The sequence below is a fragment of the Pelodiscus sinensis genome, chromosome 32 (genome assembly GCF_049634645.1).
Source record: "Pelodiscus sinensis isolate JC-2024 chromosome 32, ASM4963464v1, whole genome shotgun sequence".
NCBI classification, from domain to species: Eukaryota; Metazoa; Chordata; order Testudines; family Trionychidae; genus Pelodiscus; species Pelodiscus sinensis.
This window is the reverse complement of record NC_134742.1, coordinates 252,386-271,090: the sequence shown is the minus strand read 5'-3', so window position 1 is coordinate 271,090 and position 18,705 is coordinate 252,386. Positions and strand designations below refer to the sequence as shown.

At 50.4% G+C, this 18,705-nt stretch overlaps 2 protein-coding genes across 3 annotated transcripts in view; one reads left to right on the top strand and one right to left on the bottom strand.

The window, feature by feature from the left end:
* LOC102460554 (uncharacterized) overlaps positions 1 to 17,756 on the top strand; it is a 32,985-nt gene extending 15,229 nt beyond the window's left edge. Inside the window, exon 5 of the mRNA XM_075913547.1 lies at positions 14,438 to 17,756. Coding sequence (XP_075769662.1) covers positions 14,438 to 15,488 — 1,051 coding nt within the window. The 3' untranslated portion in view covers positions 15,489 to 17,756. The remainder of the gene's footprint in view (positions 1 to 14,437) is intronic.
* LOC106731269 (uncharacterized) lies at positions 1,545 to 12,008 on the bottom strand. 2 transcript variants are annotated; one of them, XM_075913552.1, is made up of 4 exons: positions 11,949 to 12,008; positions 10,370 to 10,466; positions 8,074 to 8,274; positions 1,545 to 5,294 (listed from the first exon to the last, which is right to left on the bottom strand). In XM_075913552.1, the coding sequence occupies exons 3-4, from the start codon at positions 8,258 to 8,260 to the stop codon at positions 2,620 to 2,622; spliced, it is 2,862 nt and encodes a 953-aa protein (XP_075769667.1). In that variant the 5' UTR covers positions 8,261 to 8,274; positions 10,370 to 10,466; positions 11,949 to 12,008; the 3' UTR covers positions 1,545 to 2,619. The 2 variants fall into 2 exon arrangements, with proteins under 2 accessions (XP_075769667.1, XP_075769668.1); XM_075913553.1 differs by having other exon boundaries at positions 1,545 to 5,291.
* Positions 17,757 to 18,705: the final 949 nt, after the last annotated feature.

Genomic DNA, 18,705 nt, shown 5'->3' with positions numbered 1-18,705 from the left:
GAAAGGCAGCACATTAGGGTAGTAATACCAAAACACACACACACACACACACAGATAATAACCTTGTGACACCCCCACTCCCTACAATTCCTTTTTAGATCAGGACTCCCACAATTACACCACCATTAAATTTCACATTAAAGTATCTGACATCACAACATTTATTTTTAAAAATCACATGACTGCAACATTAACAAAAATGGACCAAGAATTTGATAGGGCTCTACCGCTAACCAAATTCAGTTTTGTTGTCAGAAGTGAAGGCTGTACTACTTTGACTGTTTCTGGCATCATTCTTTCCTTTTGTGCCATATGACTTTAGGATCCTTGCCAGTAGTTGTTGGATTGATATGACTCTGATAACTTTCTGTTAACAGCAGCTACCAGCCCAAGACTCTAGTTTTCAGGAACAGAACTGAACTCTAATGGGGTCAGTGTTCTAGGAAAGGAAGAATTATGCTCTCTTAGGTGAAATTCCAACTTCCCAGCTGCACAGAAATCCCCTCTGGAATTTTAGCAACAACAGCTGATTTCCAAAACCTCTGTGAATTTCTTAGCAGCTGGGATTTCTGGAATATTCTTTGTGACAGGATTTAGGGTCTTGTCTTCAGGGAAATTTAAGAGTCTCTGGAGCAAAGGGACTGGATTCAGGGATAGTCACCTCCTAGATGGGTGTCCTGATAGCTGCGAGGCTTGGGTACTCTCCTTAGAGGTGGCAGATCCCTGCTCTAAGACCTTGGCTTAAGGGGAGGGATTGGCTTTGACATAGTCTCACACACCCTGGGTGAGTATCCTGAGGTCCAAAAGGCTCCAAAGAAGATTCTCATACCAGAGAGGCAGGCAAGCTCAGAAAACATCTACTGGATTGGGCCCTTTTGTCAGAGGATCATTTATCTTCCACAATTCATGAACTGGAAGAAGAAATCTGCACCTATTACCATACAACGGACAGGGCTTAGGACATGTCACACTGGTTAGCTTGTAAGGCTCCCTGTGTAATCTATGGGAACTTGGGCATGCAATTCTAAGACACCTATCCCTCCTCATTCATTTTATAAGGGGCTTTTTCACATCACTCAGCCTTTCCTGATCCCAGTGCTGTTTTTCTGATATTCTATAGGAACCAAAAAAGGGGGCGTTTGCAATACTCAGTGTCACAAAACCGATATCAGGGTGAATGAGAAGTCACAGCAGACAAGATAACAATGGGCTCAGGAGTGCAATATCAAATGTAAATGAAGTGAGCGGACACAAAACATTCAGCTTTCCCAACAAGGCATACTCAAGTCCTATCATACCGTGGGAATCTTATCTCTACCTCTCGCTCTGTCCTGGGAAGGACATTTCATTCATGCTGCATGTCCTCACTCCAGAGCTAATGTGGGCATGCTGGACTCTTGAGACTGGCAGGAAGTAGTAAGATTTGTATTCTCTTGGCCCATCCCTAGCCAGCACATTTCTACAGTATGTTTCCTGGGTGGATTTTCTTACATCTCATGAGGGGATACGCTGTGCTAGAAGACTTTCCCACACTCAAGGCATGCTCCCTGTAGGTCCTCCAAGGTTTATTAAGGGCTGAGCCCTGACTGAACATTTCCCAAATTCACAGCATTTAAAGGGTCCTTCCCTGAGTGGATTATCTGATTGGCAACAAGGACTGACCTCCAACTGAGGTTTTTCCAGCACTTGGCCATTCATAGGGTCTTCTCTGCCTGTGGGCTCTCTGACATGACAGAACGTGTGAACGCTGAGTGAAGCTTTTTCTGCTTGCACTGAAACAGTCAGGTTTCCCTCTTGTGTGGGTTCTTTAGTGTTCAATGAGGTATCAGATCCAACTGAACCTTTGCCTGCAGTCAGAGCAGTTACAAGGGTTCTAGCGTGTGGGAACTGTCTGTTAAATGGGGTGTGAACGTTCACTGAAGTCTTCCATCTAACTTTTCCCACATATGCGGAATGAATTTTGTTATGGGAATCAATATTGGAGATGATGTGGCATACCCCTCCATCTTGGTGCACAGAACAAAATTTATGTAGCAAGGGTGGAGCCTGAGGGGAAAGGGGTTGGATTCTGGAAAAGGGGTTCAGGGCTGGGGCAAAGAGTTGGGAAACAGAGGTGTGAGGGCTGGCAATGCAGTGGGGCTGGGGATAAGGGGCTCAGGGCTGAGACAGATGTTTGAGGTGTGGAGGGCCCCAGCTGGGGGTGTAGGATCTGGGATGGGCCAAGGGTTTGAGAGGCTGGCCACTGGATGCCTACACAAGGGAGAGAAAATTCCCATCAGCTCTCTCCCCTCCCCAGCTCAGGTGCTGCTGTGGGGAGGGAGAGAGGCACCTCTGAGGCTGAGGACATGGATAGACAACTGTTCCCTGGCCATCACACATCTGGTCCATGGCTGAAAACAGTGGGTAGCGGTATCTCTCCCAACCCCAGCTCGAAGTGCTTGTACAGTACTTAATAGGCTACTGTATGGCTACATGGCCACTCAGCTAAAAGGAACTTAGGGGAGAAACCCTATCATCTATGTCGATTCTTTGATATTCAATGAGGTCTGTATTCTGACTGAAGGTTTTGCCACAGTCAGAGCAGGCGAAGGTCTCTCTCCTGTGTGGGCTCTTTAGTGATCAATAAGTTTTGAGTGTTGACAGAAGCTTTCCCCAGTCCGGGCAGTCAAAGGGTTTCTCTTCTGAGGAGGTTCTCCAATGTCTAACAAGGTCTGAGGTGTGACTGAACCTTTCCCTGCAGTCAGAACAGTTACAGGCTCTCTCTCCTGTGTGGACTGTACAATGATTGTTAACACTTAAGCAAAAACTGAAGCTTTTCCCAAAGTCCGAACAGTCGAAGGGGGTCTCTCCTGTGTGGGTTCTCTGATGTCTAATAAGACTTGAGCGCCGAATGAAGCTTTTCTCACAGCAAGAGCAGCTGAAGGGTTTCTCTCCTGAGTGGATTCTCTGATGACTAGTAAGACTTGAGTGCCGAAGGAAGCTTTTCCCACAGTCAGAACAGTAAAAGGGTTTCTCGCCTGTGTGGGTTCTCTGATGCATAACTAGGTGTACTTTCTGACTGAAGGTTTTCCCGCAGTCAGAGCAAACGAAGGGTTTCTCTCCTGTGTGGATTGTCCTATGTCTAACAAGATGTGATCTCTGACTGAAGTTTTTCCCACAGTCAGAGCAGTTGAAGAGTTTCTCTCCTGTGTGGATTCTCCTGTGTCTTACAAGGTCTGAGCTCTGACTGAAACTTTTCCCACAATAAGAGCAATTATAGGGTCTCTCTCCTATGGGGATTGTAGGTGGATTTTTAAGACTTGAGCAAAAAGTGAAGTTTTTCCCACAGTCAGAGCAGTCAAAAATTTTATTTCCTGTGTGGGTACTCTGATGATTAAGAAGACTTGAGTGCCGAAGGAAGCTTTTCCCACAGTCAGAGCAGTCAAAGGGTTTCTCCCCTGTGTGGGTTCTCTGATGCATAACCAGGTGTGCTTTCTGGCTGAAGCTTTTCCCGCAGCCAGAGCAAATGAAGGGTTTCTCTCCTGTGTGGATTCTCCAATGTCTTACAAGGTCTGAGCTCTGAATGAAACTTTTCCCACAATCAGAACAATTATATGGTCTCTCTCCGGTGTGGATTGTATGATGATTTTTCAGATTTGAGTGAAAACCGAAACTTTTCCCACAGTCAGAACAGCTGAAAGGTTTCTGTCCGGTGTGGGTACTCTGATGACTAATAAGACTTGAGCGCCGAAGGAAGCTTTTCCCACAGTCAAAGCAGTCAAAGGGTTTCTCCCCTGTGTGGATTCTCTGATGTATAACGAGGTATGCATTCTGGCTGAAGCTTTTCCCACAGTCAGAGCAGTTAAATGGCTTCTCTCCTGTGTGGATAGTCCTATGTCTTACAAGGTGTGCCCTCTGACTGAAGCTTTTCCCACAGTCAGAGCAGTTGAAGCGTTTCTCTCCAGAGTGGCTTCTCCAATGTCTAACAAGGTCTGATCTCCTACAGAACCTTTTCCCACATTCAGAGCAGCTATAGGGTTCCCCTCCTGTATGTATTAGCTGATGTTTAATGAGGTATGAGTGCCTTCTGAACCTTTTCCCACACTCAGAGCAGTTATAGGGTTTCTCTACAGCATGGATTATACGGTGACTGTTGAGATCTAAGCAACAACTGAAGCTTTTCCCACAGTCAGTGCAGCTGAAGTGTTTCTCTCCTGTGTGGATTGTCCGATGTCTAACAAGATGTGAGCTCTGATTGAAGCTTTTCCCACAGTCAGAACACTTGAAGGGTTTCTTTCCAGTATGGATTCTACCATGTCTAACAAGGTGTGCCCTCTGACTGAAACTTTTCCTGCAGACAGAGCAGTTATAGGGTTTCTCTCTTGTATGTATTATCTGATGTTTAATGAGGTATGAGCGCCATCTGAACCTTTTCCCACACTCAGAGCAGTTATAGGGTTTGTCTGCTGCGTGGATTGTACGATGACTGTTAAGATGTGAGCGCCAACCAAAGCTTTTCCCACAGTCAGAGCATTTGAAAGGTTTCTCCCCAGTATGGATTCTCTGATGTTTAATCAAGGCTGCGCGCCGACAGAAGCATTTCCCACAGTCGGAACATTTGAAAGGCTTCTCTCCTGTGTGCGTCCTTTGATGTTCAATAAGATTTGTGCGCTGAGAGAAGTTTTTCCCACAGTCAGAGCACTTATAGGGTTTCTCTCTTGTATGAATTTTCTGATGTCTAGTAAGGCAGGAGCGCTGACTGAAGCATTTCCCACAGTCAGAGCAGATGAAGGGCTTCTCTCCTGTGTGGGTTCTCCTATGTCTAATGAGGTGGGGCCTCAGTCTGAAGCTTTTCCCACAGTCAGAGCAGCTGAATGGTTTCTCTCCTGTGTGGATTCTCTCGTGTTTAATCAGGTCTGAGCGCTGACTGAAGCTTTTCCTACACTCAGAGCAGTTGAAGGGCTTCTTTCCTGAGTGGGTTCTCTGGTGTAAAATAAGGGCCTCTCTCCGATGGAAGATCTTCTCACAGTCGCCGCAAGTATAGGGTTCTTGCTGATTGAGAATTATCTGTTGATTGGGTTCTTTATTTATTTTCACCCCTCTGCTCCTGTGACTGCATTTACCCTGTCCCTCTCTTGAATGGTTTCCCTGCTGCCGTTCTAGGCTACTCTGATTCTCACAGCTCTCTCCCCGCTCAGGACTCTGGGAAACATGCCCCTCGGATCTTCCCAGGAACATCCCACATGGAGCCACTTGCTCTGGTCCTTCAGGCTGAAGACTCTCTTCATTGTTCTTACTCAGCGTCCTATCATCTGCTGGGAGAGAGAATCCAGACAGGAGTCATTGTCTGCGCTGAGCTGAATGGAAAACTCTGACAGAGGAACAGAAAAGGGGGAACACACCCAAATAATGGCTCTAAAGTTTGAATAATCATGAGCTGAATGCATTCTCCTTCCTCACAACCATTCCCAATTGAGAGAATCCAGCTTATCCCCACCCCAAATGGAGGTGAAGATGCTGGAGTTGAAGTTGTGGGTACATTCCTTACACATTCAAGCTGAAAGGTCAGCTAAACTTGATGAAATGCATTTTACCCTGCCTGGACATTCAATAACGGGTTTAAAAGTAGCCATCCTTCTACAAAATAATTTTATCACCCAAACTATTGTTCATTCACAAATTCAACACTATCAATTAGACTTGACTTAAGATTTTAATTGGTTAATGCACTACAAAGGCAATTTCCCCTGCTTTTGAGAGGGTAAAATGTGGTCAGTAAGACTGCATCTTGAGGCACATGTTATTCTAAACCATAAGAATATAAGAATGGCCACGCTGGTTCAGACCAATGGTCCATCTAGCCCAGTATCCTGGCTGCCGACAGTGGCCAATACCAGATGCCCCAGAGGGAGGGAACACAACAGGTAATCCTCACATGATCTCTCCCGTCACCCACTTCCAAAGCAATATTGGATAACTGAAACCAACTTGATGAGGGGGAGAAAAAAACTGTCCACAGGTTGTATGAGATAATGTGGAGACGACTGGACACATGGGGCAGGAATGTCCGGGTGGGTGAAACAAAATGGCCAAGGGAAGAGTTTAGGCCACTGCACATGTTCAGTTTATACCCCATGCATTTCTGGGATGGTGGGCGAACATCCTCCCATAAAAAGATAACAACGGGGGAAGGGAGGCCTTGCTGGCGCCCTTGGCATCACAGCATAAACCAATGGCTGGGAACCAAAATAGACAGGCCTTGGCAGAATGACAGTGCATTAGGTACCAGCTAACCAGGCAAGCAAATTCCTAAGTGGTGAGGAGGGCAGAAAACACCAATCTCTGTAGTACCTGCAACACCTGGATTTTGAACATCTGGGTTCAAAAAAGAACTAGATAAATGAATGGAGGACAGGTCCATCAATGGCTATTAGCCAGGCTGGGCAGGGAGGGTGTCCTTAGCCTCTGTTTGTCACAGGCTGGAAATGAATGAAGGAGAGGGATCACATGAGGATTCCCTGTTCTGTTCACTCACTCCGGGATACCTGGCGCTGGCCACTGTCGGCCGACAGGACACTGGGCTGGATGGACCTTTGGTCTGACCCACTCTGACCATTCTTATGTTTTTATACACACACACTTCCAAGAGATGGCAGAGGAACACACTGACTCAAATCAGGGCGGAAAGGGTAGGGGGGTTGAGGAGAGAATAGTTACGAGTGTTTTGTTAAAATGAACAGGTGCAAGGATAAGGGTGGTAGCAACACACATTAAGCACAATGTGCACATTGTTTGTGTCAGTGCGTGGAAGGAGAAGTCACAGGAGGGGCACGTTCGCACTGGCGGAGGGGCAGCGTTCTGGTTGCTGATTCAGCTGGTACCGTTTTCAGGGTGGGACACATCTCACTGTACCAGTGCCTGGGGAGCTGGGACACTAACACCCTGCTCCTTCGACAGTAAACCTAGCCAAGCGCCTTAGCCCCCAAACAAAGCCCAGGTATTTCTTTAGCCACAGCCCTGAGCTGTGCTGCATGGGCAAGCCACACGTTCTGCCAGTGCAGCCAGCATTAGAGCGCCAGAAAGAGGCGCCCTGGGCAGCCGTAACGATGCTCTGTGGCGCTAGCGGCATTCATACGGCACCACAGCTGCTACAGGAAGCAAAGAATGTCAGTCACAGCAGTACCTGGGACCTCCATTGTCAATCAGAACCCCACTATGCTATCAGTAGGGATTGCCGAACCGCAGCGAGCCCCGCTCGCCAGCCGTGCATCCACAGATCATTCTGCGCATCCGTAGATCGCCCAAACCTGGCACTTCCGGGTTACAATCTACTCGCCATAGGCGAGTAGATTGTATTATTTGTCGAACCCTGGCTATCAGGGTGCTTATATGCAGCTGAGCCCTGTGAAACAGGGACATACTGTAATGACTATTGCAGAGACAGGAAACTGGGGCGCAGTCAGTCTAAGTGACATGACCAAGGTCACACGGGAAGTTCGTGTTGGGACAGGGAATTGACCGCAAGTGCCATGTCTGAAACGGAAGAAGTGCTCTGTTCATGTTTATCTGCTACAGAGCTACTCTCCACAGAGCTCTCGCAGGATGTGAACGGGCTCATCCACCCTCTCTCAGCCCCAGGAACCAGCATGTCACAGAGATCAGCCACAGGCAGGGAAGGACTCCAGGAACTGCACCCTCCTTCCAGGGGCTCAGCCCACTGGCACAAGGGGGACCCCACAGGCACCAACAGCAGCCGGACCCGGACCTCTCGTACCTGCCGTTTCTGCCTGGGCCCTTCCACTGACACCTCCGGCCAAAGCACAACATGGGCAAGATGGTGGAGAAGCGCATTGAGACTTTGGCAGTGGGAAAGGCAGTACTATTGTTATGTCCATGTCCTTGCACTCCCTGGAAAGGGGCATGGAGGGGACAGTCTCTCACACAGGAGCCAGGATTTAGGGGCTCATACTTTCAATATTGGGGGGGGCAGGGGGCAATAAGGTCCCTGAACCAAACCTGACCCAGCTGCTCAAGAGCAACCGGCCTCCCAGCCCCCTCCCAGCTTCTGATACCCCAGGGGACAGGAATCCTTACCCAGCCAGCTCACAGCCTCATAATTGTCCTGCATCACGTCCCAGTAGAGGGTTCTCTGGCCCGGGTCCAGCAGAGCCCATTCCTCCTCAGAGAAGTACACAGCCACCTCCTCGAAGGTCACTAGCCCCACCACAGCCATTTCCGGTCCCTTGTTCTGCAGGCCAGGGGCTGAGCTGGAGACAGACATGGGTGTTCTGCTGCCTGTCAGGGGGAGAAGGGCAAACGGAGACATTTCAGAAGGGGCTTTAATCCTTTCCATGCCCCCGTTCTGCCCAAACTCTGTCCCTGTTGACACACAGGCTAGACTCTGCCATTCTGGGCAAATACTGAGTCTAGGTATTATATAAACAGCTCCCACCAGTTAGATCCATATTATTTTCTCTCGATACCTGGCTTGTTCATTATTTTTGATAAACAAGCCTGATATTCAGGCAGGTGACTATGCATGTAGGTGTCTAAATGTAGGTTCCTGTAGTTAAAGCCCCTAGTCTTCATCCATTTATTTGCAGCACACACCTGGGCTCTCTCATCAGAACTAAACTTTATAAACCTTCTGCAAAAGAGAGATTAAAGGAAGTCAAGGAGACCCTTTAGATGCTTGAAATTAAACATGCCTGCTGAACATTTAGAGGATGAGATCCTCAGATTGACAGATTCACAGGATCGGGGGGGGGGGGGGATCATTAGATCACGTAGCTGCGGCACAAGCCCTTACATTTAATCTCGTTACCCCAGTGCAAACCTGTATTCCCCCAAAGCATATTTTCTAGAAACCTGTCAAGTTTTGCTTTGAAGACTTCGAGAGATGGAGAATCTGCCACTTCCTCTGGTCATTTCGTTCAGCAGCTAATCATCTTCCCTATCAAACATTTGTGCCTACTATCTAGTTTGAATTTGTCTGGCTTCTGCTTTCAATTACCTGTTCACACTAAGCCTCTAACCAGTAGACTGAAGAGGCCTTGGGGATCCAGCAGTTTCTCTCCTTGAACAGACTTATACAGTGGAAGCCAGTCAGCTTTCAGTGTTTTTTAAAACAGCAGCATATTTAAACTGAACATTGACATTTTTCAAATTTAAGGTGCTGTAACTTATGAGCTTTAACGTCATACCTTTAGCGACATAACATGGAGACAAACCCTTCATAAGGGAAATGAGGTTAAAAACCTGTTAACTCCTTTAGTTTGAAATGTTTTAGCTCCTCTAACGGGAGAGAGGGGGTGTTGGCTGCAGACATTCAGCTGCAAATAGCTGTGACAGCAAAACGGTACCATTAGCTCCACAATGGGTAACAAAGCTGTCATGCTATTAATAATAGTGATGTTAAAATGTGTTTAAGTAACTGTGTAACTGCTGAAAATTTCAGCAGTTACAGCTGCAGTGGCAAGCCAGCTATCTGCGCATATCAGGAGCTTATGCATAACCATTAATGTTAACCAATGAGTACACACTCTTCGGTTAACTGTGTACATGGTTACATGTTTATATCTCTAATTAATAATGTTTAACTTCACATCTGAGCCAGTGTTATAGTCTGTCCTCAGCACTAAGAAAAGTTGTAATTTACTATGGACTAACTAACAAGCAAGAGCTAGCTCCTGTAAAAACAATGGGGAAAAAGCCAAATCTGCCTAGGTCAGCACTATGCCAGAAATCCAACCTATACAAGAGAAGGAAAAACTTAAAAAACAATAAATAGTCTTGCAGCACCTTAAGTTTTTCCAGTTACAGACTAACTCGGCTACCCCTCTGAAGCTTTTATATAGAGAAGGGTTATTCATTTTAAAAATCCTGGATTTTAGTAACACAGAAGAATAGAACCGTCAGAAGGAAAAACACCGTGAAAGTGAATCGTATCAATAGAGGTAACCTATATAAAAATGTCTTTAAAATGTGCAATTAGAAGTATAAACAAATGAGTAGAAAGCCCAAAATTGATATATGCAATAGGGATGTTAACTAACATGTTTTTGTGTAAACGTGTAACATCTTACATTTTAGTTACGCATTTACATGGGGGGGGGGGGCCAGGAGCTAGCGCTCATGGGGCAAGCACCAGCTCCCGCCTACCCCCCTCCCGTTGCTTCTGATAAAGAGGCACGTGACACCATGGGATCTGGTGCTCGTGGGGAGCCGATCCCACAAGCACTGGCTCTCACCTCTCCCCTGGTTTGCAGCCTCTGACACAGGGACAGCAAGGGCAGGTGTGTGTGTGTAGTCGTTAGGATTAACCAAAAAATCCAGGCTTGATGGGTAATTGTTTACAGGCCTACTATACGCAAACATCCCTACCACTTACCAAATTCTCGGAGTGGCTCCCCTATCAAAAAATCATTACCCACTTCTGAGCTGGGCCACTCCTGGCCAGTGTTTGTCTCACATGGAGCATCGCTGACCTAGAGAAATCACAGATCCTGAGTCAGCCGCCAAAACCCAGGAAAATTATCCCCCGCGATGCACAAAAATGAACAGCAAACACATTTTTAAAAGACTCCGGTTTTCAGGTCTTTTGGTGTCTGATTTCCCCACTGGCATGTGACAAGGAGCCTCCCCTCTCCCCAGGCAGTGAATGATTTGGGTCCCAGGGCAAAACCTCCCCCACCTGGGGTTGCCAGGTATCCAGTTTTTGCCCAGACAGTCCATTATTCGGGTCCCCCGTCCGGTAAAAAAAAAAAAAGAAAATATGGGACAAGTGAAATGTCCGGTATTGTAGTGGAATTTGCCCCTTGCCCGAAAAAGATAAGGAACTAGCCTAACAGCAGTTAGGGGCCCACTAGCCTGTCGAGCAAGAATGAAGCTGTATTTCACATTTTCTAACTTGTGACAGGCACAAGCAGGCAGAAATCAGCAACATAGCTATGAGAAAGTAAAACCGCACATAGGCATAAGATAAGAGTACCCCTCCCCAACTACTGGAATGCCAATCGTAAACGTTAGAAATAATGTATCGCTGTGCTTTAACCAATGAAATGTAAAAGCCAATCAAACTGTTATTCATGTATCCGATAAAAAGCTATGCACAGAGCGGCACGGGGTCGCTCCTCGCCATTTTTTGGCTATAAAGCTCGAGGGGACGACCATCAGCGCTGATTAATAAAAGTCTGGTAAATCCTCCTTCGGGCATCCGTGTCATTCTGTTACACCGGTTTGAGTCCGGTACGGTTACAGTATTTCCTGCTTCTCGTGGACAGGAGTCCAGCAGGGACAATTTTCTCCTGCTGCGTCTAGCGGGGGAGTGAGGAGTGCGGGGCCATTTAAAGGCGCAGTGCTTTTTTTTTTTACTCAATATAACTTTTTCCTGGTGTTTTTTTTTGGGGGGGGGTTAATTCAGTATTTTTTGTTAAACCATCAGGCAACCCTCTCCCCAGCGATGTATCTGCCCCGGGCCTCAAATCAACCCCCCCCCCACAAGCCCCCCCCAGCTCTGCCCCGCCCCCCCGAGATCTGAGCTGGCACCAACCCCCCCCCCCCATGTATCTGCCCTGGGCCTCAAATCAACCCCCCTCCACTGGCCCCCCCCAGCTCTGCCCCCCCCCCCGAGATCTGAGATGGCACCAACCCCCCCCCCCCATGTATCTGCCCCGGGCCTCAAATCAACCCCCCCCAGCTCTGCCCCCCCACTGCCCCCCCCAGCTCTGCCCCCCCCCCCCGAGATCTGAGATGGCACCAACCCCCCCCCATGTATCTGCCCCGGGCCTTAAATCAACCCCCCCCAGCTCTGCCCCCCCACTGCCCCCCCCCAGCTCTGCCCCCCCCCGAGATCTGAGATGGCACCAACCCCCCCCCCCCCATGTATCTGCCCCGGGCCTCCAACCTGCCCCCCCCCATCTGAGACGTCACCAGCCCCGCCCCCACCCACTCGCCCCTCCCCGCCTCACCTCAGGCTCCACCGGCCCCTCCTGCCTCCCCCCTTTCCGGGCGCTGCCCGCAGGCGGAAGCGGAAGCGGAAGCGGAAGGAGTCGCGCCGCGCGGACCGTCACGCACGGCGCATGCGCGGGAGCCAGGGGCGGCCGGGGCGCGCTGCTCTTTCGCTCCCGGCGACCACGGGGTAGCGCGGCGCATGCGCAGACGCTCCGCCGGCGCCCCCTGCTGGGCGCTGCCGCGCCCGGGGAGGCAGGTGCGCGTGGCCCTGGCGCAGCCCGGCGCGCGCGGGGGATGCAGGCGAGCGCGGAGGCGGCGCGCGGGCGGGGTAAGGCAGCCCCGGGCTGGGGGGGGGGCGCCTCTGGGCGGGGGGGGAGGGGTGCATGAGAGACCCGCCCCCTCTGCGCCCACTGGCCCCTGCTTGCTCAGCCCCTCGCTGCAGACCCGGGCGCCTCCCTGCAAGCCACAGAATCTCACCCACCCCTCCCAGAATAACCCTCTCACCTACAGCTCAGGTATTGAACCCTTCAAATACTGTGAAGACCCCAGGATGCAGAGAATCCTCCAGCTGTGATCTGTGCCCCACGCTGCAGAGGAAGGCGAAAAACCTCCAGGGCCTCTGCCAATCTACCCTGGAGGAAAATTCCTTCCCGACCCCAAATATGGCGATCAGCTAAACCCTGAGCATGTGGGCAAGACTCACCAGCCAGACACCCAGAAAGTTCTCTATAGTAACTCCTATCATCCCTCCACTGACCTATTTCCCACTGATAGTGAATGGTCAATTAGTTACCAAGATCCTCATCAAACCATCCCCTTCATAAACCCATCTAGTTTAATCTTGAAACCAGATAGATCTTTTGCCCCCACTACTTCCCTTGGAAGGCCGTTCCAGAACCTCACTTCTCTAATGGTTAGAAACCTTCCTCTAATCTCAAGTCTAAACTTCCTACTAGCCAGCTTATATCCATTTGTTCTTGTGTCCACATTGGTATTAAGCTTAAATAATTCCTCTCCCTCCCTGGTATTTATCCCTCTAATATATTTAAAAAGTGCAATCATGTCCCCCCCTCAGCCTTCTTTTGGTTAAAATAAACAAGCCAAGCTCCTTAAGTCTCCTTTCGTAAGACAGGTTTTCCATTCCTCGGATCATCCTAGTGGCCCTTTCACAGACCTGGAGGGGCCGCTGCCTTGCACCCCCCATGACACGAAAAGCCAAGCACCTGGCGCACAAGAGCAGGGTTTCTCAACCTTTTGCTTTATAAAGCACCCCTCCCCATCTTTTAAAAAATGACTAAATTGTAAGTACCCCCAGTACCTACAGTTTTCAGACACACACCAATTTTTTTCTGCCATTGCAACACATTTGTTTAAACAACTTAATTGTTGTTTCATCGCTTCATCGAGCGATGACATTTGGGGGTGTAAAAAGTACAAAAATAATAAAGCCCTGTCAAACTTAAAACAAAAATTAAGTTTTCTCCCAATTTCAGTGGTGTTGACCTACCTCCCCCCAGACTTCTCTCCTACCACTGGTTGAGAAACGCTGCTTAAGAGCACTTAGGACCCACTCCCACTGTTTCATTCAGCATGGACTCTCTAACTGACAATATTTTCCCCCTTCTTTCTCCTTCTCTTTCCCCCACCCCTCTGTCCCCTCTCTTTCTGTGCTGTTTATTTGGAAATTGGACCCCTTAACTCCATTCATCTGAAGAAATGGGTTGTGCCCACGAAAGTGCATGATACCATCTACATTTTCTGTTAGTCTCTAAGGTGTTGCAAGACTATTTGGTTTTTTGTAAAGTTTTTTTCAGTTACAGACTAACATGCCTCCCCCTCTGAGACTTCTGCTAGTAGAGTTTCCAAGGGGCACAACTTAGTTTGCAATGGAGACAAGAGACACAATTTATTATGCTAACAAGAAACAAGGCCCTAGAGCAAACATTGTCTAAACATCAGAGGCAGGGTGATACAGAAGCCTGCAGAACTGATAAGCAAATCATTTTATAGGACTTTATTGCCATCCTTATATTTATGTTCTTATACCAGCGCTAAACGACTACACTTTGGCTACAAGTGTTCAGCTGGGATGCAGGGGAGAACTGGTCCTGTCCTCTCAGGGATTCGGTTCCTCGTTCAACTCTCTCTCCATTGGTTACTTTGGTTTGTTCCTCCCTTTCCTTGTTCTCCTTCCCTCAGCACAGGGACTGACTTCTCTCTGTTCTCTCTCTGTCCCAGCAGGTGATGGGCCGGTGAGTGAGGGAGAAAATCTGGAGCAGGAAGGTGCTGAGCCGGTGGAACAAGAGGAGCGGCTATTCAGACATCCAGAAGGGAACGTTTCCCAGAGTCCTGGGCGGGGGGCTGATGGGTGCAATCTGCGGAAGTCCCTCAGGCAGAAAAGAAGCCAGCCCGCGGGGAGAGAGCTCCTAGAAACCGCACCCAAGGAAATCCCCACTGGAGAGAGACTGAACTCGTGCGGTGAGTGTGGGAAAACCTTCCGCTGGAGGTCGGCCCTTGTCGACCACCAGAGAATCCATACGGGAGAGAGGCCCTATCGGTGTGATGAATGTGGGAGAGGCTTCAGCCGGAGCTCGAACCTCACGACCCATCAACGGCTGCACACTGGAGAGAGACCCTACAAGTGCCCCGTCTGCGGGAAAGGCTTCAACCACAGCTCCAATCTGTCTGCCCACCAGCGAACCCACACGGGAGACCTGCCTTACAAGTGTCCTGAGTGTGGGAAAAGCTATAGTGTCAGCTCCTACCTCCTGAGACACCAGAAAATCCACACGGGGGAGAGACCCTACCAGTGTGACGAGTGTGACAAGAGTTTTGGCCAGAGCTCGACCCTGGTTATCCACAAGCGAGTGCACACGACCGAGAAGCCCTACCAGTGCCTGGAGTGTGGGAAATGTTTCCGCAACAGCTCTGACCTTATTAGGCACCAGAGGACTCACACAGGAGAGAGACCTTACAAATGCAGCCAGTGCGGGAAAAGTTTCAACGAGAGCTCGCACCTCACGAGGCACCAGAAAACCCACACCAGGGAGAGGGCCTATAAATGCCTCGAATGCAATAAATGTTTCAAGAACAGCCCCAGGCTTGTGAGACACCAGCGAACCCACATGGGGGAGAAATCCTACCAATGCCCTGAGTGCGGGAAGAGCTTCAATCGGAGCTCAAACCTGGTTGTCCATCAGCGATCCCACATGGAGCAAAAGCCCTACAAGTGCTTGGACTGTACTAAAACCTTCAGTTGCAGCTCACAGCTGATCAGGCACCAGAGGATCCACACGGGAGAGAAGCCCTATAAATGCCCCGACTGCGGGAAAAGTTTCACCGTGAGCTCGCAACTGACTTCCCACCAGAGACTCCACACTGGCGAGAAGCCCTACACATGCCCTGAGTGCGGGAAAAGCTTCCGGCATAGCTCAGGGCTTGTGTCCCATCAACGGAAACACAGGAAGGAGGGCCGCCCTGTGACTGGCCCCATTGTAGTGACAGCCCAGACTGTGTTGCATATTACGGTCATGCCCGTCCAGAGCAGCAGTGCATAGACCCCATGCACAGTGTTTCCTGTAAGATGGGCGCTTGTGTGGCCACTCAGAAGATATTCCAATGCCATACAGCTGATTAGCAAAGCACCCGCAAGTGGTGCACATTCACACCTGTATGGGTGCACAGAACAAACATTATTCCACACACAGATAAAAAAGATGAGAGGGACACTGCCCATGCAGGAGAGATGATACAGCTGTAGACTGGGTTGAAACGTTCCCACCAAAACTATTTTTGATGGGAAATTGGAGGAGTTGAGTTGAGCCTTTGTTTGTGAAAAGCATCAGGTGTCTGGTTTCTGGGAGAAAAAAGTGCATGTCCTGGCCGGGGGGGAGTGTTATTGTTTGGATCAAAAAACTGAATTCTCCGAACCTGAAATATTTTGCTTTGGAAATGTTACTACAGGCTGTACCTTTATCAGCTGGAACTCTGTGGTCCAGCAACTGGAGCACGGATGTTCCAGGGCCAGAGTCCTGGTGCGCTGCAGGGAGGTGGGGGGTGCACGGCCCCATGAGGGGATACCCCTTCCCAGCAGCTGTGCAGATGTACCCCAGGAGGGAAAAGCACGGTGCATTATGGGTAAGGCTGTGAGTCTCTCCCGGGGTTCACGGAAGTCATGTCTTCCTGCATGACGGCTGCAGCCTGCCGGTGTGCCTGACCCCTCACAGCAGTGGGCATGGCCCTGGGTTCCTTCTCGAATCTAGGCCTTTCTTGTGACAAAGGGAATGGAAACTGACAGTCTGGAGCCCAGAACGATGGCTTCAGAGCCGGGCTGGGGCCCTGCCCCAAGAAGAGGGTGACCCAGGGAAAGAAACAGCAGTAGCGTGACCGAGTCAGATGACAGACGCGGCAGGGAAGCCTTGGTCTACGTGTGACATGTAGCCTGGCAAAGCAGCGGCACTCCGGGGTGTGAAAAATCCATATCCCTGCTCACCAGAGCCGAGCCGAGCTAACCCTGGCACACGTGCAGCTAGGCCCAGGGCAAAACGCTTCCATCAGCCTGTGCCGAAGGGGGGCTTGTATCCGCTCTGTTCGCTTTGGTATGTTGCCTGGGAATTCTACGGTCCTGTAGTAACCTCGCGTGTGTGCACGCGCCTCAGTTTCCCTGGGCACTGCACCGGTGCCCGGCTGGAGATGGGAATTTCAGGGGTGACGCTCACTGAGGGAGGCTGCCCTGAGTCTCAGCTGATGCCTTCTGTAACCTGAGCCTGTGGAGGGGGGGTGCGACCAGGTGACACCTTTTTGCCCACGAAGGCTGGAGGCGGGGCTGGCTGCAGGCAGAGATGGGCTGCTGGGTGTGTGCGTGACTCTCGCTGGCTTGGGGGTCAGAGATGAGAAGCGGGGCCTTGGAACGGGGGCCCCCCCCGGTAAGATTGGTTGTACTGACTGATCCTGGTTCTGCGTCCCGGTGAACCAATAAACTTTCTGTTCTCCCTGCTGCCTGAGATTCACGTCTGGCTGCGGGTGGGGGTGCAGGGTCCGGTGGCTCCCCGCCCCTCAATGACAGTCCAACTAGTGTCTCGTGCAGAGGGGGTGTTCCTACAGCACCTGCGATTAGCTGCCCCCTTCCCAGCGCCACCGTGGAGACGTGGCCCCCGGGCGTCTGGGAGCTGGACCGAAGATTCTACCGACCACGACTGACCAGTTCAGCGGGTGAGCTTGTCTGGGCACGGCCCGTGTCTGCTCAGCTCGACGGCCTGTCTCCGTTCGGCCCGGCGTGAGGAACGTGCCGGCGTTTGAAAGCTGCACCTGACCAATCCCAAAACCTCAGGGGATATTCTAGGCATTCCTGGACCAAACCGTGCCCCCACCCCCTGCAGCTTTTGAGACCCTGGGGGTGCAGGTATGCAGTGGGGGTGGGAGGTTAGGGGTAGGCTTAGGGCCCCTCCCCCACCCTCTTTCCTATGAGCTCCTCACTCTGCAATAAGGCTGAAATTCTCCCAGAGTATGTCGGGGCTTGGGGTTTCCGTGATGGGGATGGGAGCGTCTGCCCCAAGGGGTGCACCAGGGCTTGGGACTCCTGTTCTCCGCACAATGTAAGACTCCACCTCCACCCTCCCTTGTGGGTATTCAGGGAAGGCTCCAGAGCTCCCTCCCACCCCACCCGTCCTTGTGGGTACACAGGGTAAAAGGGACCCAACCTTACCCCTGCACGAGCCCAGAGTTAATTCCCTGCAGCTGAGTGTTAAGCTCAGACCAGCCTCGCTACCGGGGGTGTGAAAGGGGCGACTGCCCTAGGGCCCGGCCATGACAGCAGCCTGGACCCTTTAAATGGCCGCTGGGGCATTGTGCAGCGCACTCTGGGCAGCTCGGAGGGTTGGGGGGGGACACACCGTGGTCTGGGCAGTGCCCCACCCCCCCCCCCATTCTTCCTGAGGCCCTTCCCCCTTCCCGGAGTGTGGTGCTGGGGGTCCCATACCCGGCATAGGGGCCGGACGAAGCTGTCCTCAGCCCACAGAAATAATGAAGTGCACCACGCGCTAGCCTAGAAGGTGGGCTCATGGGGGAGGGCTCTGCCTCAGTACATTTGTGAATCCCCCCTGAAGTATTTCTCTCTGATTAACCAAGGAAGGGGCCTAGCGCCCCTGGCATGTGCTATGCAAGCGCGACCAGCCTGGACAGCCATGCGGTGCCCTCTCTCTGCCCTTACGAATCTATCAGATAAAGGATTTAGCCCACCCCACCTTGACAAAATGCTGCGCCACTAACACACCAAGTCCAGAAAGGAGCAAGGAATTGCTCAAGCAGCTGGCCAGAGAAATGTCTTGGATACTGTGTGCAGATGTGGTCTCTTACCCTGGAAAAAGATATTGTGGCATTAGAAAAGGTTCAGAGAAGGGCAACTAAAACGATTAGGGGTTTGGAATGGGTCCCATATGAGGAGAGGCTAAAGAGACTGGGACTTTTCAGTTAAGAAAAGAGGAGACGGGGGATATGATAGAGGTCTATAAAATCATGAGTGGTGTGGAAAGGGTGAATAAAGAAAAGTTATTTACTTGTTCCCATAATAGAAGCACTAGAGGACACCAAATGAAATTAATGGGTAGCAGGTTTAAAATGAATAAAAGAAAGTTCTTCACACAGTGCATAGTCAACCTGTGGAACTCCTTGCCAGAGGAGGCTGTGAAGGCTAGGACTATAACAGAGTTTAAAGAGAAGCTAGATAATTTCATGGAGGTTAGGTCCATAAAAGGCTATTAGCCAGGGGGTAAAGAA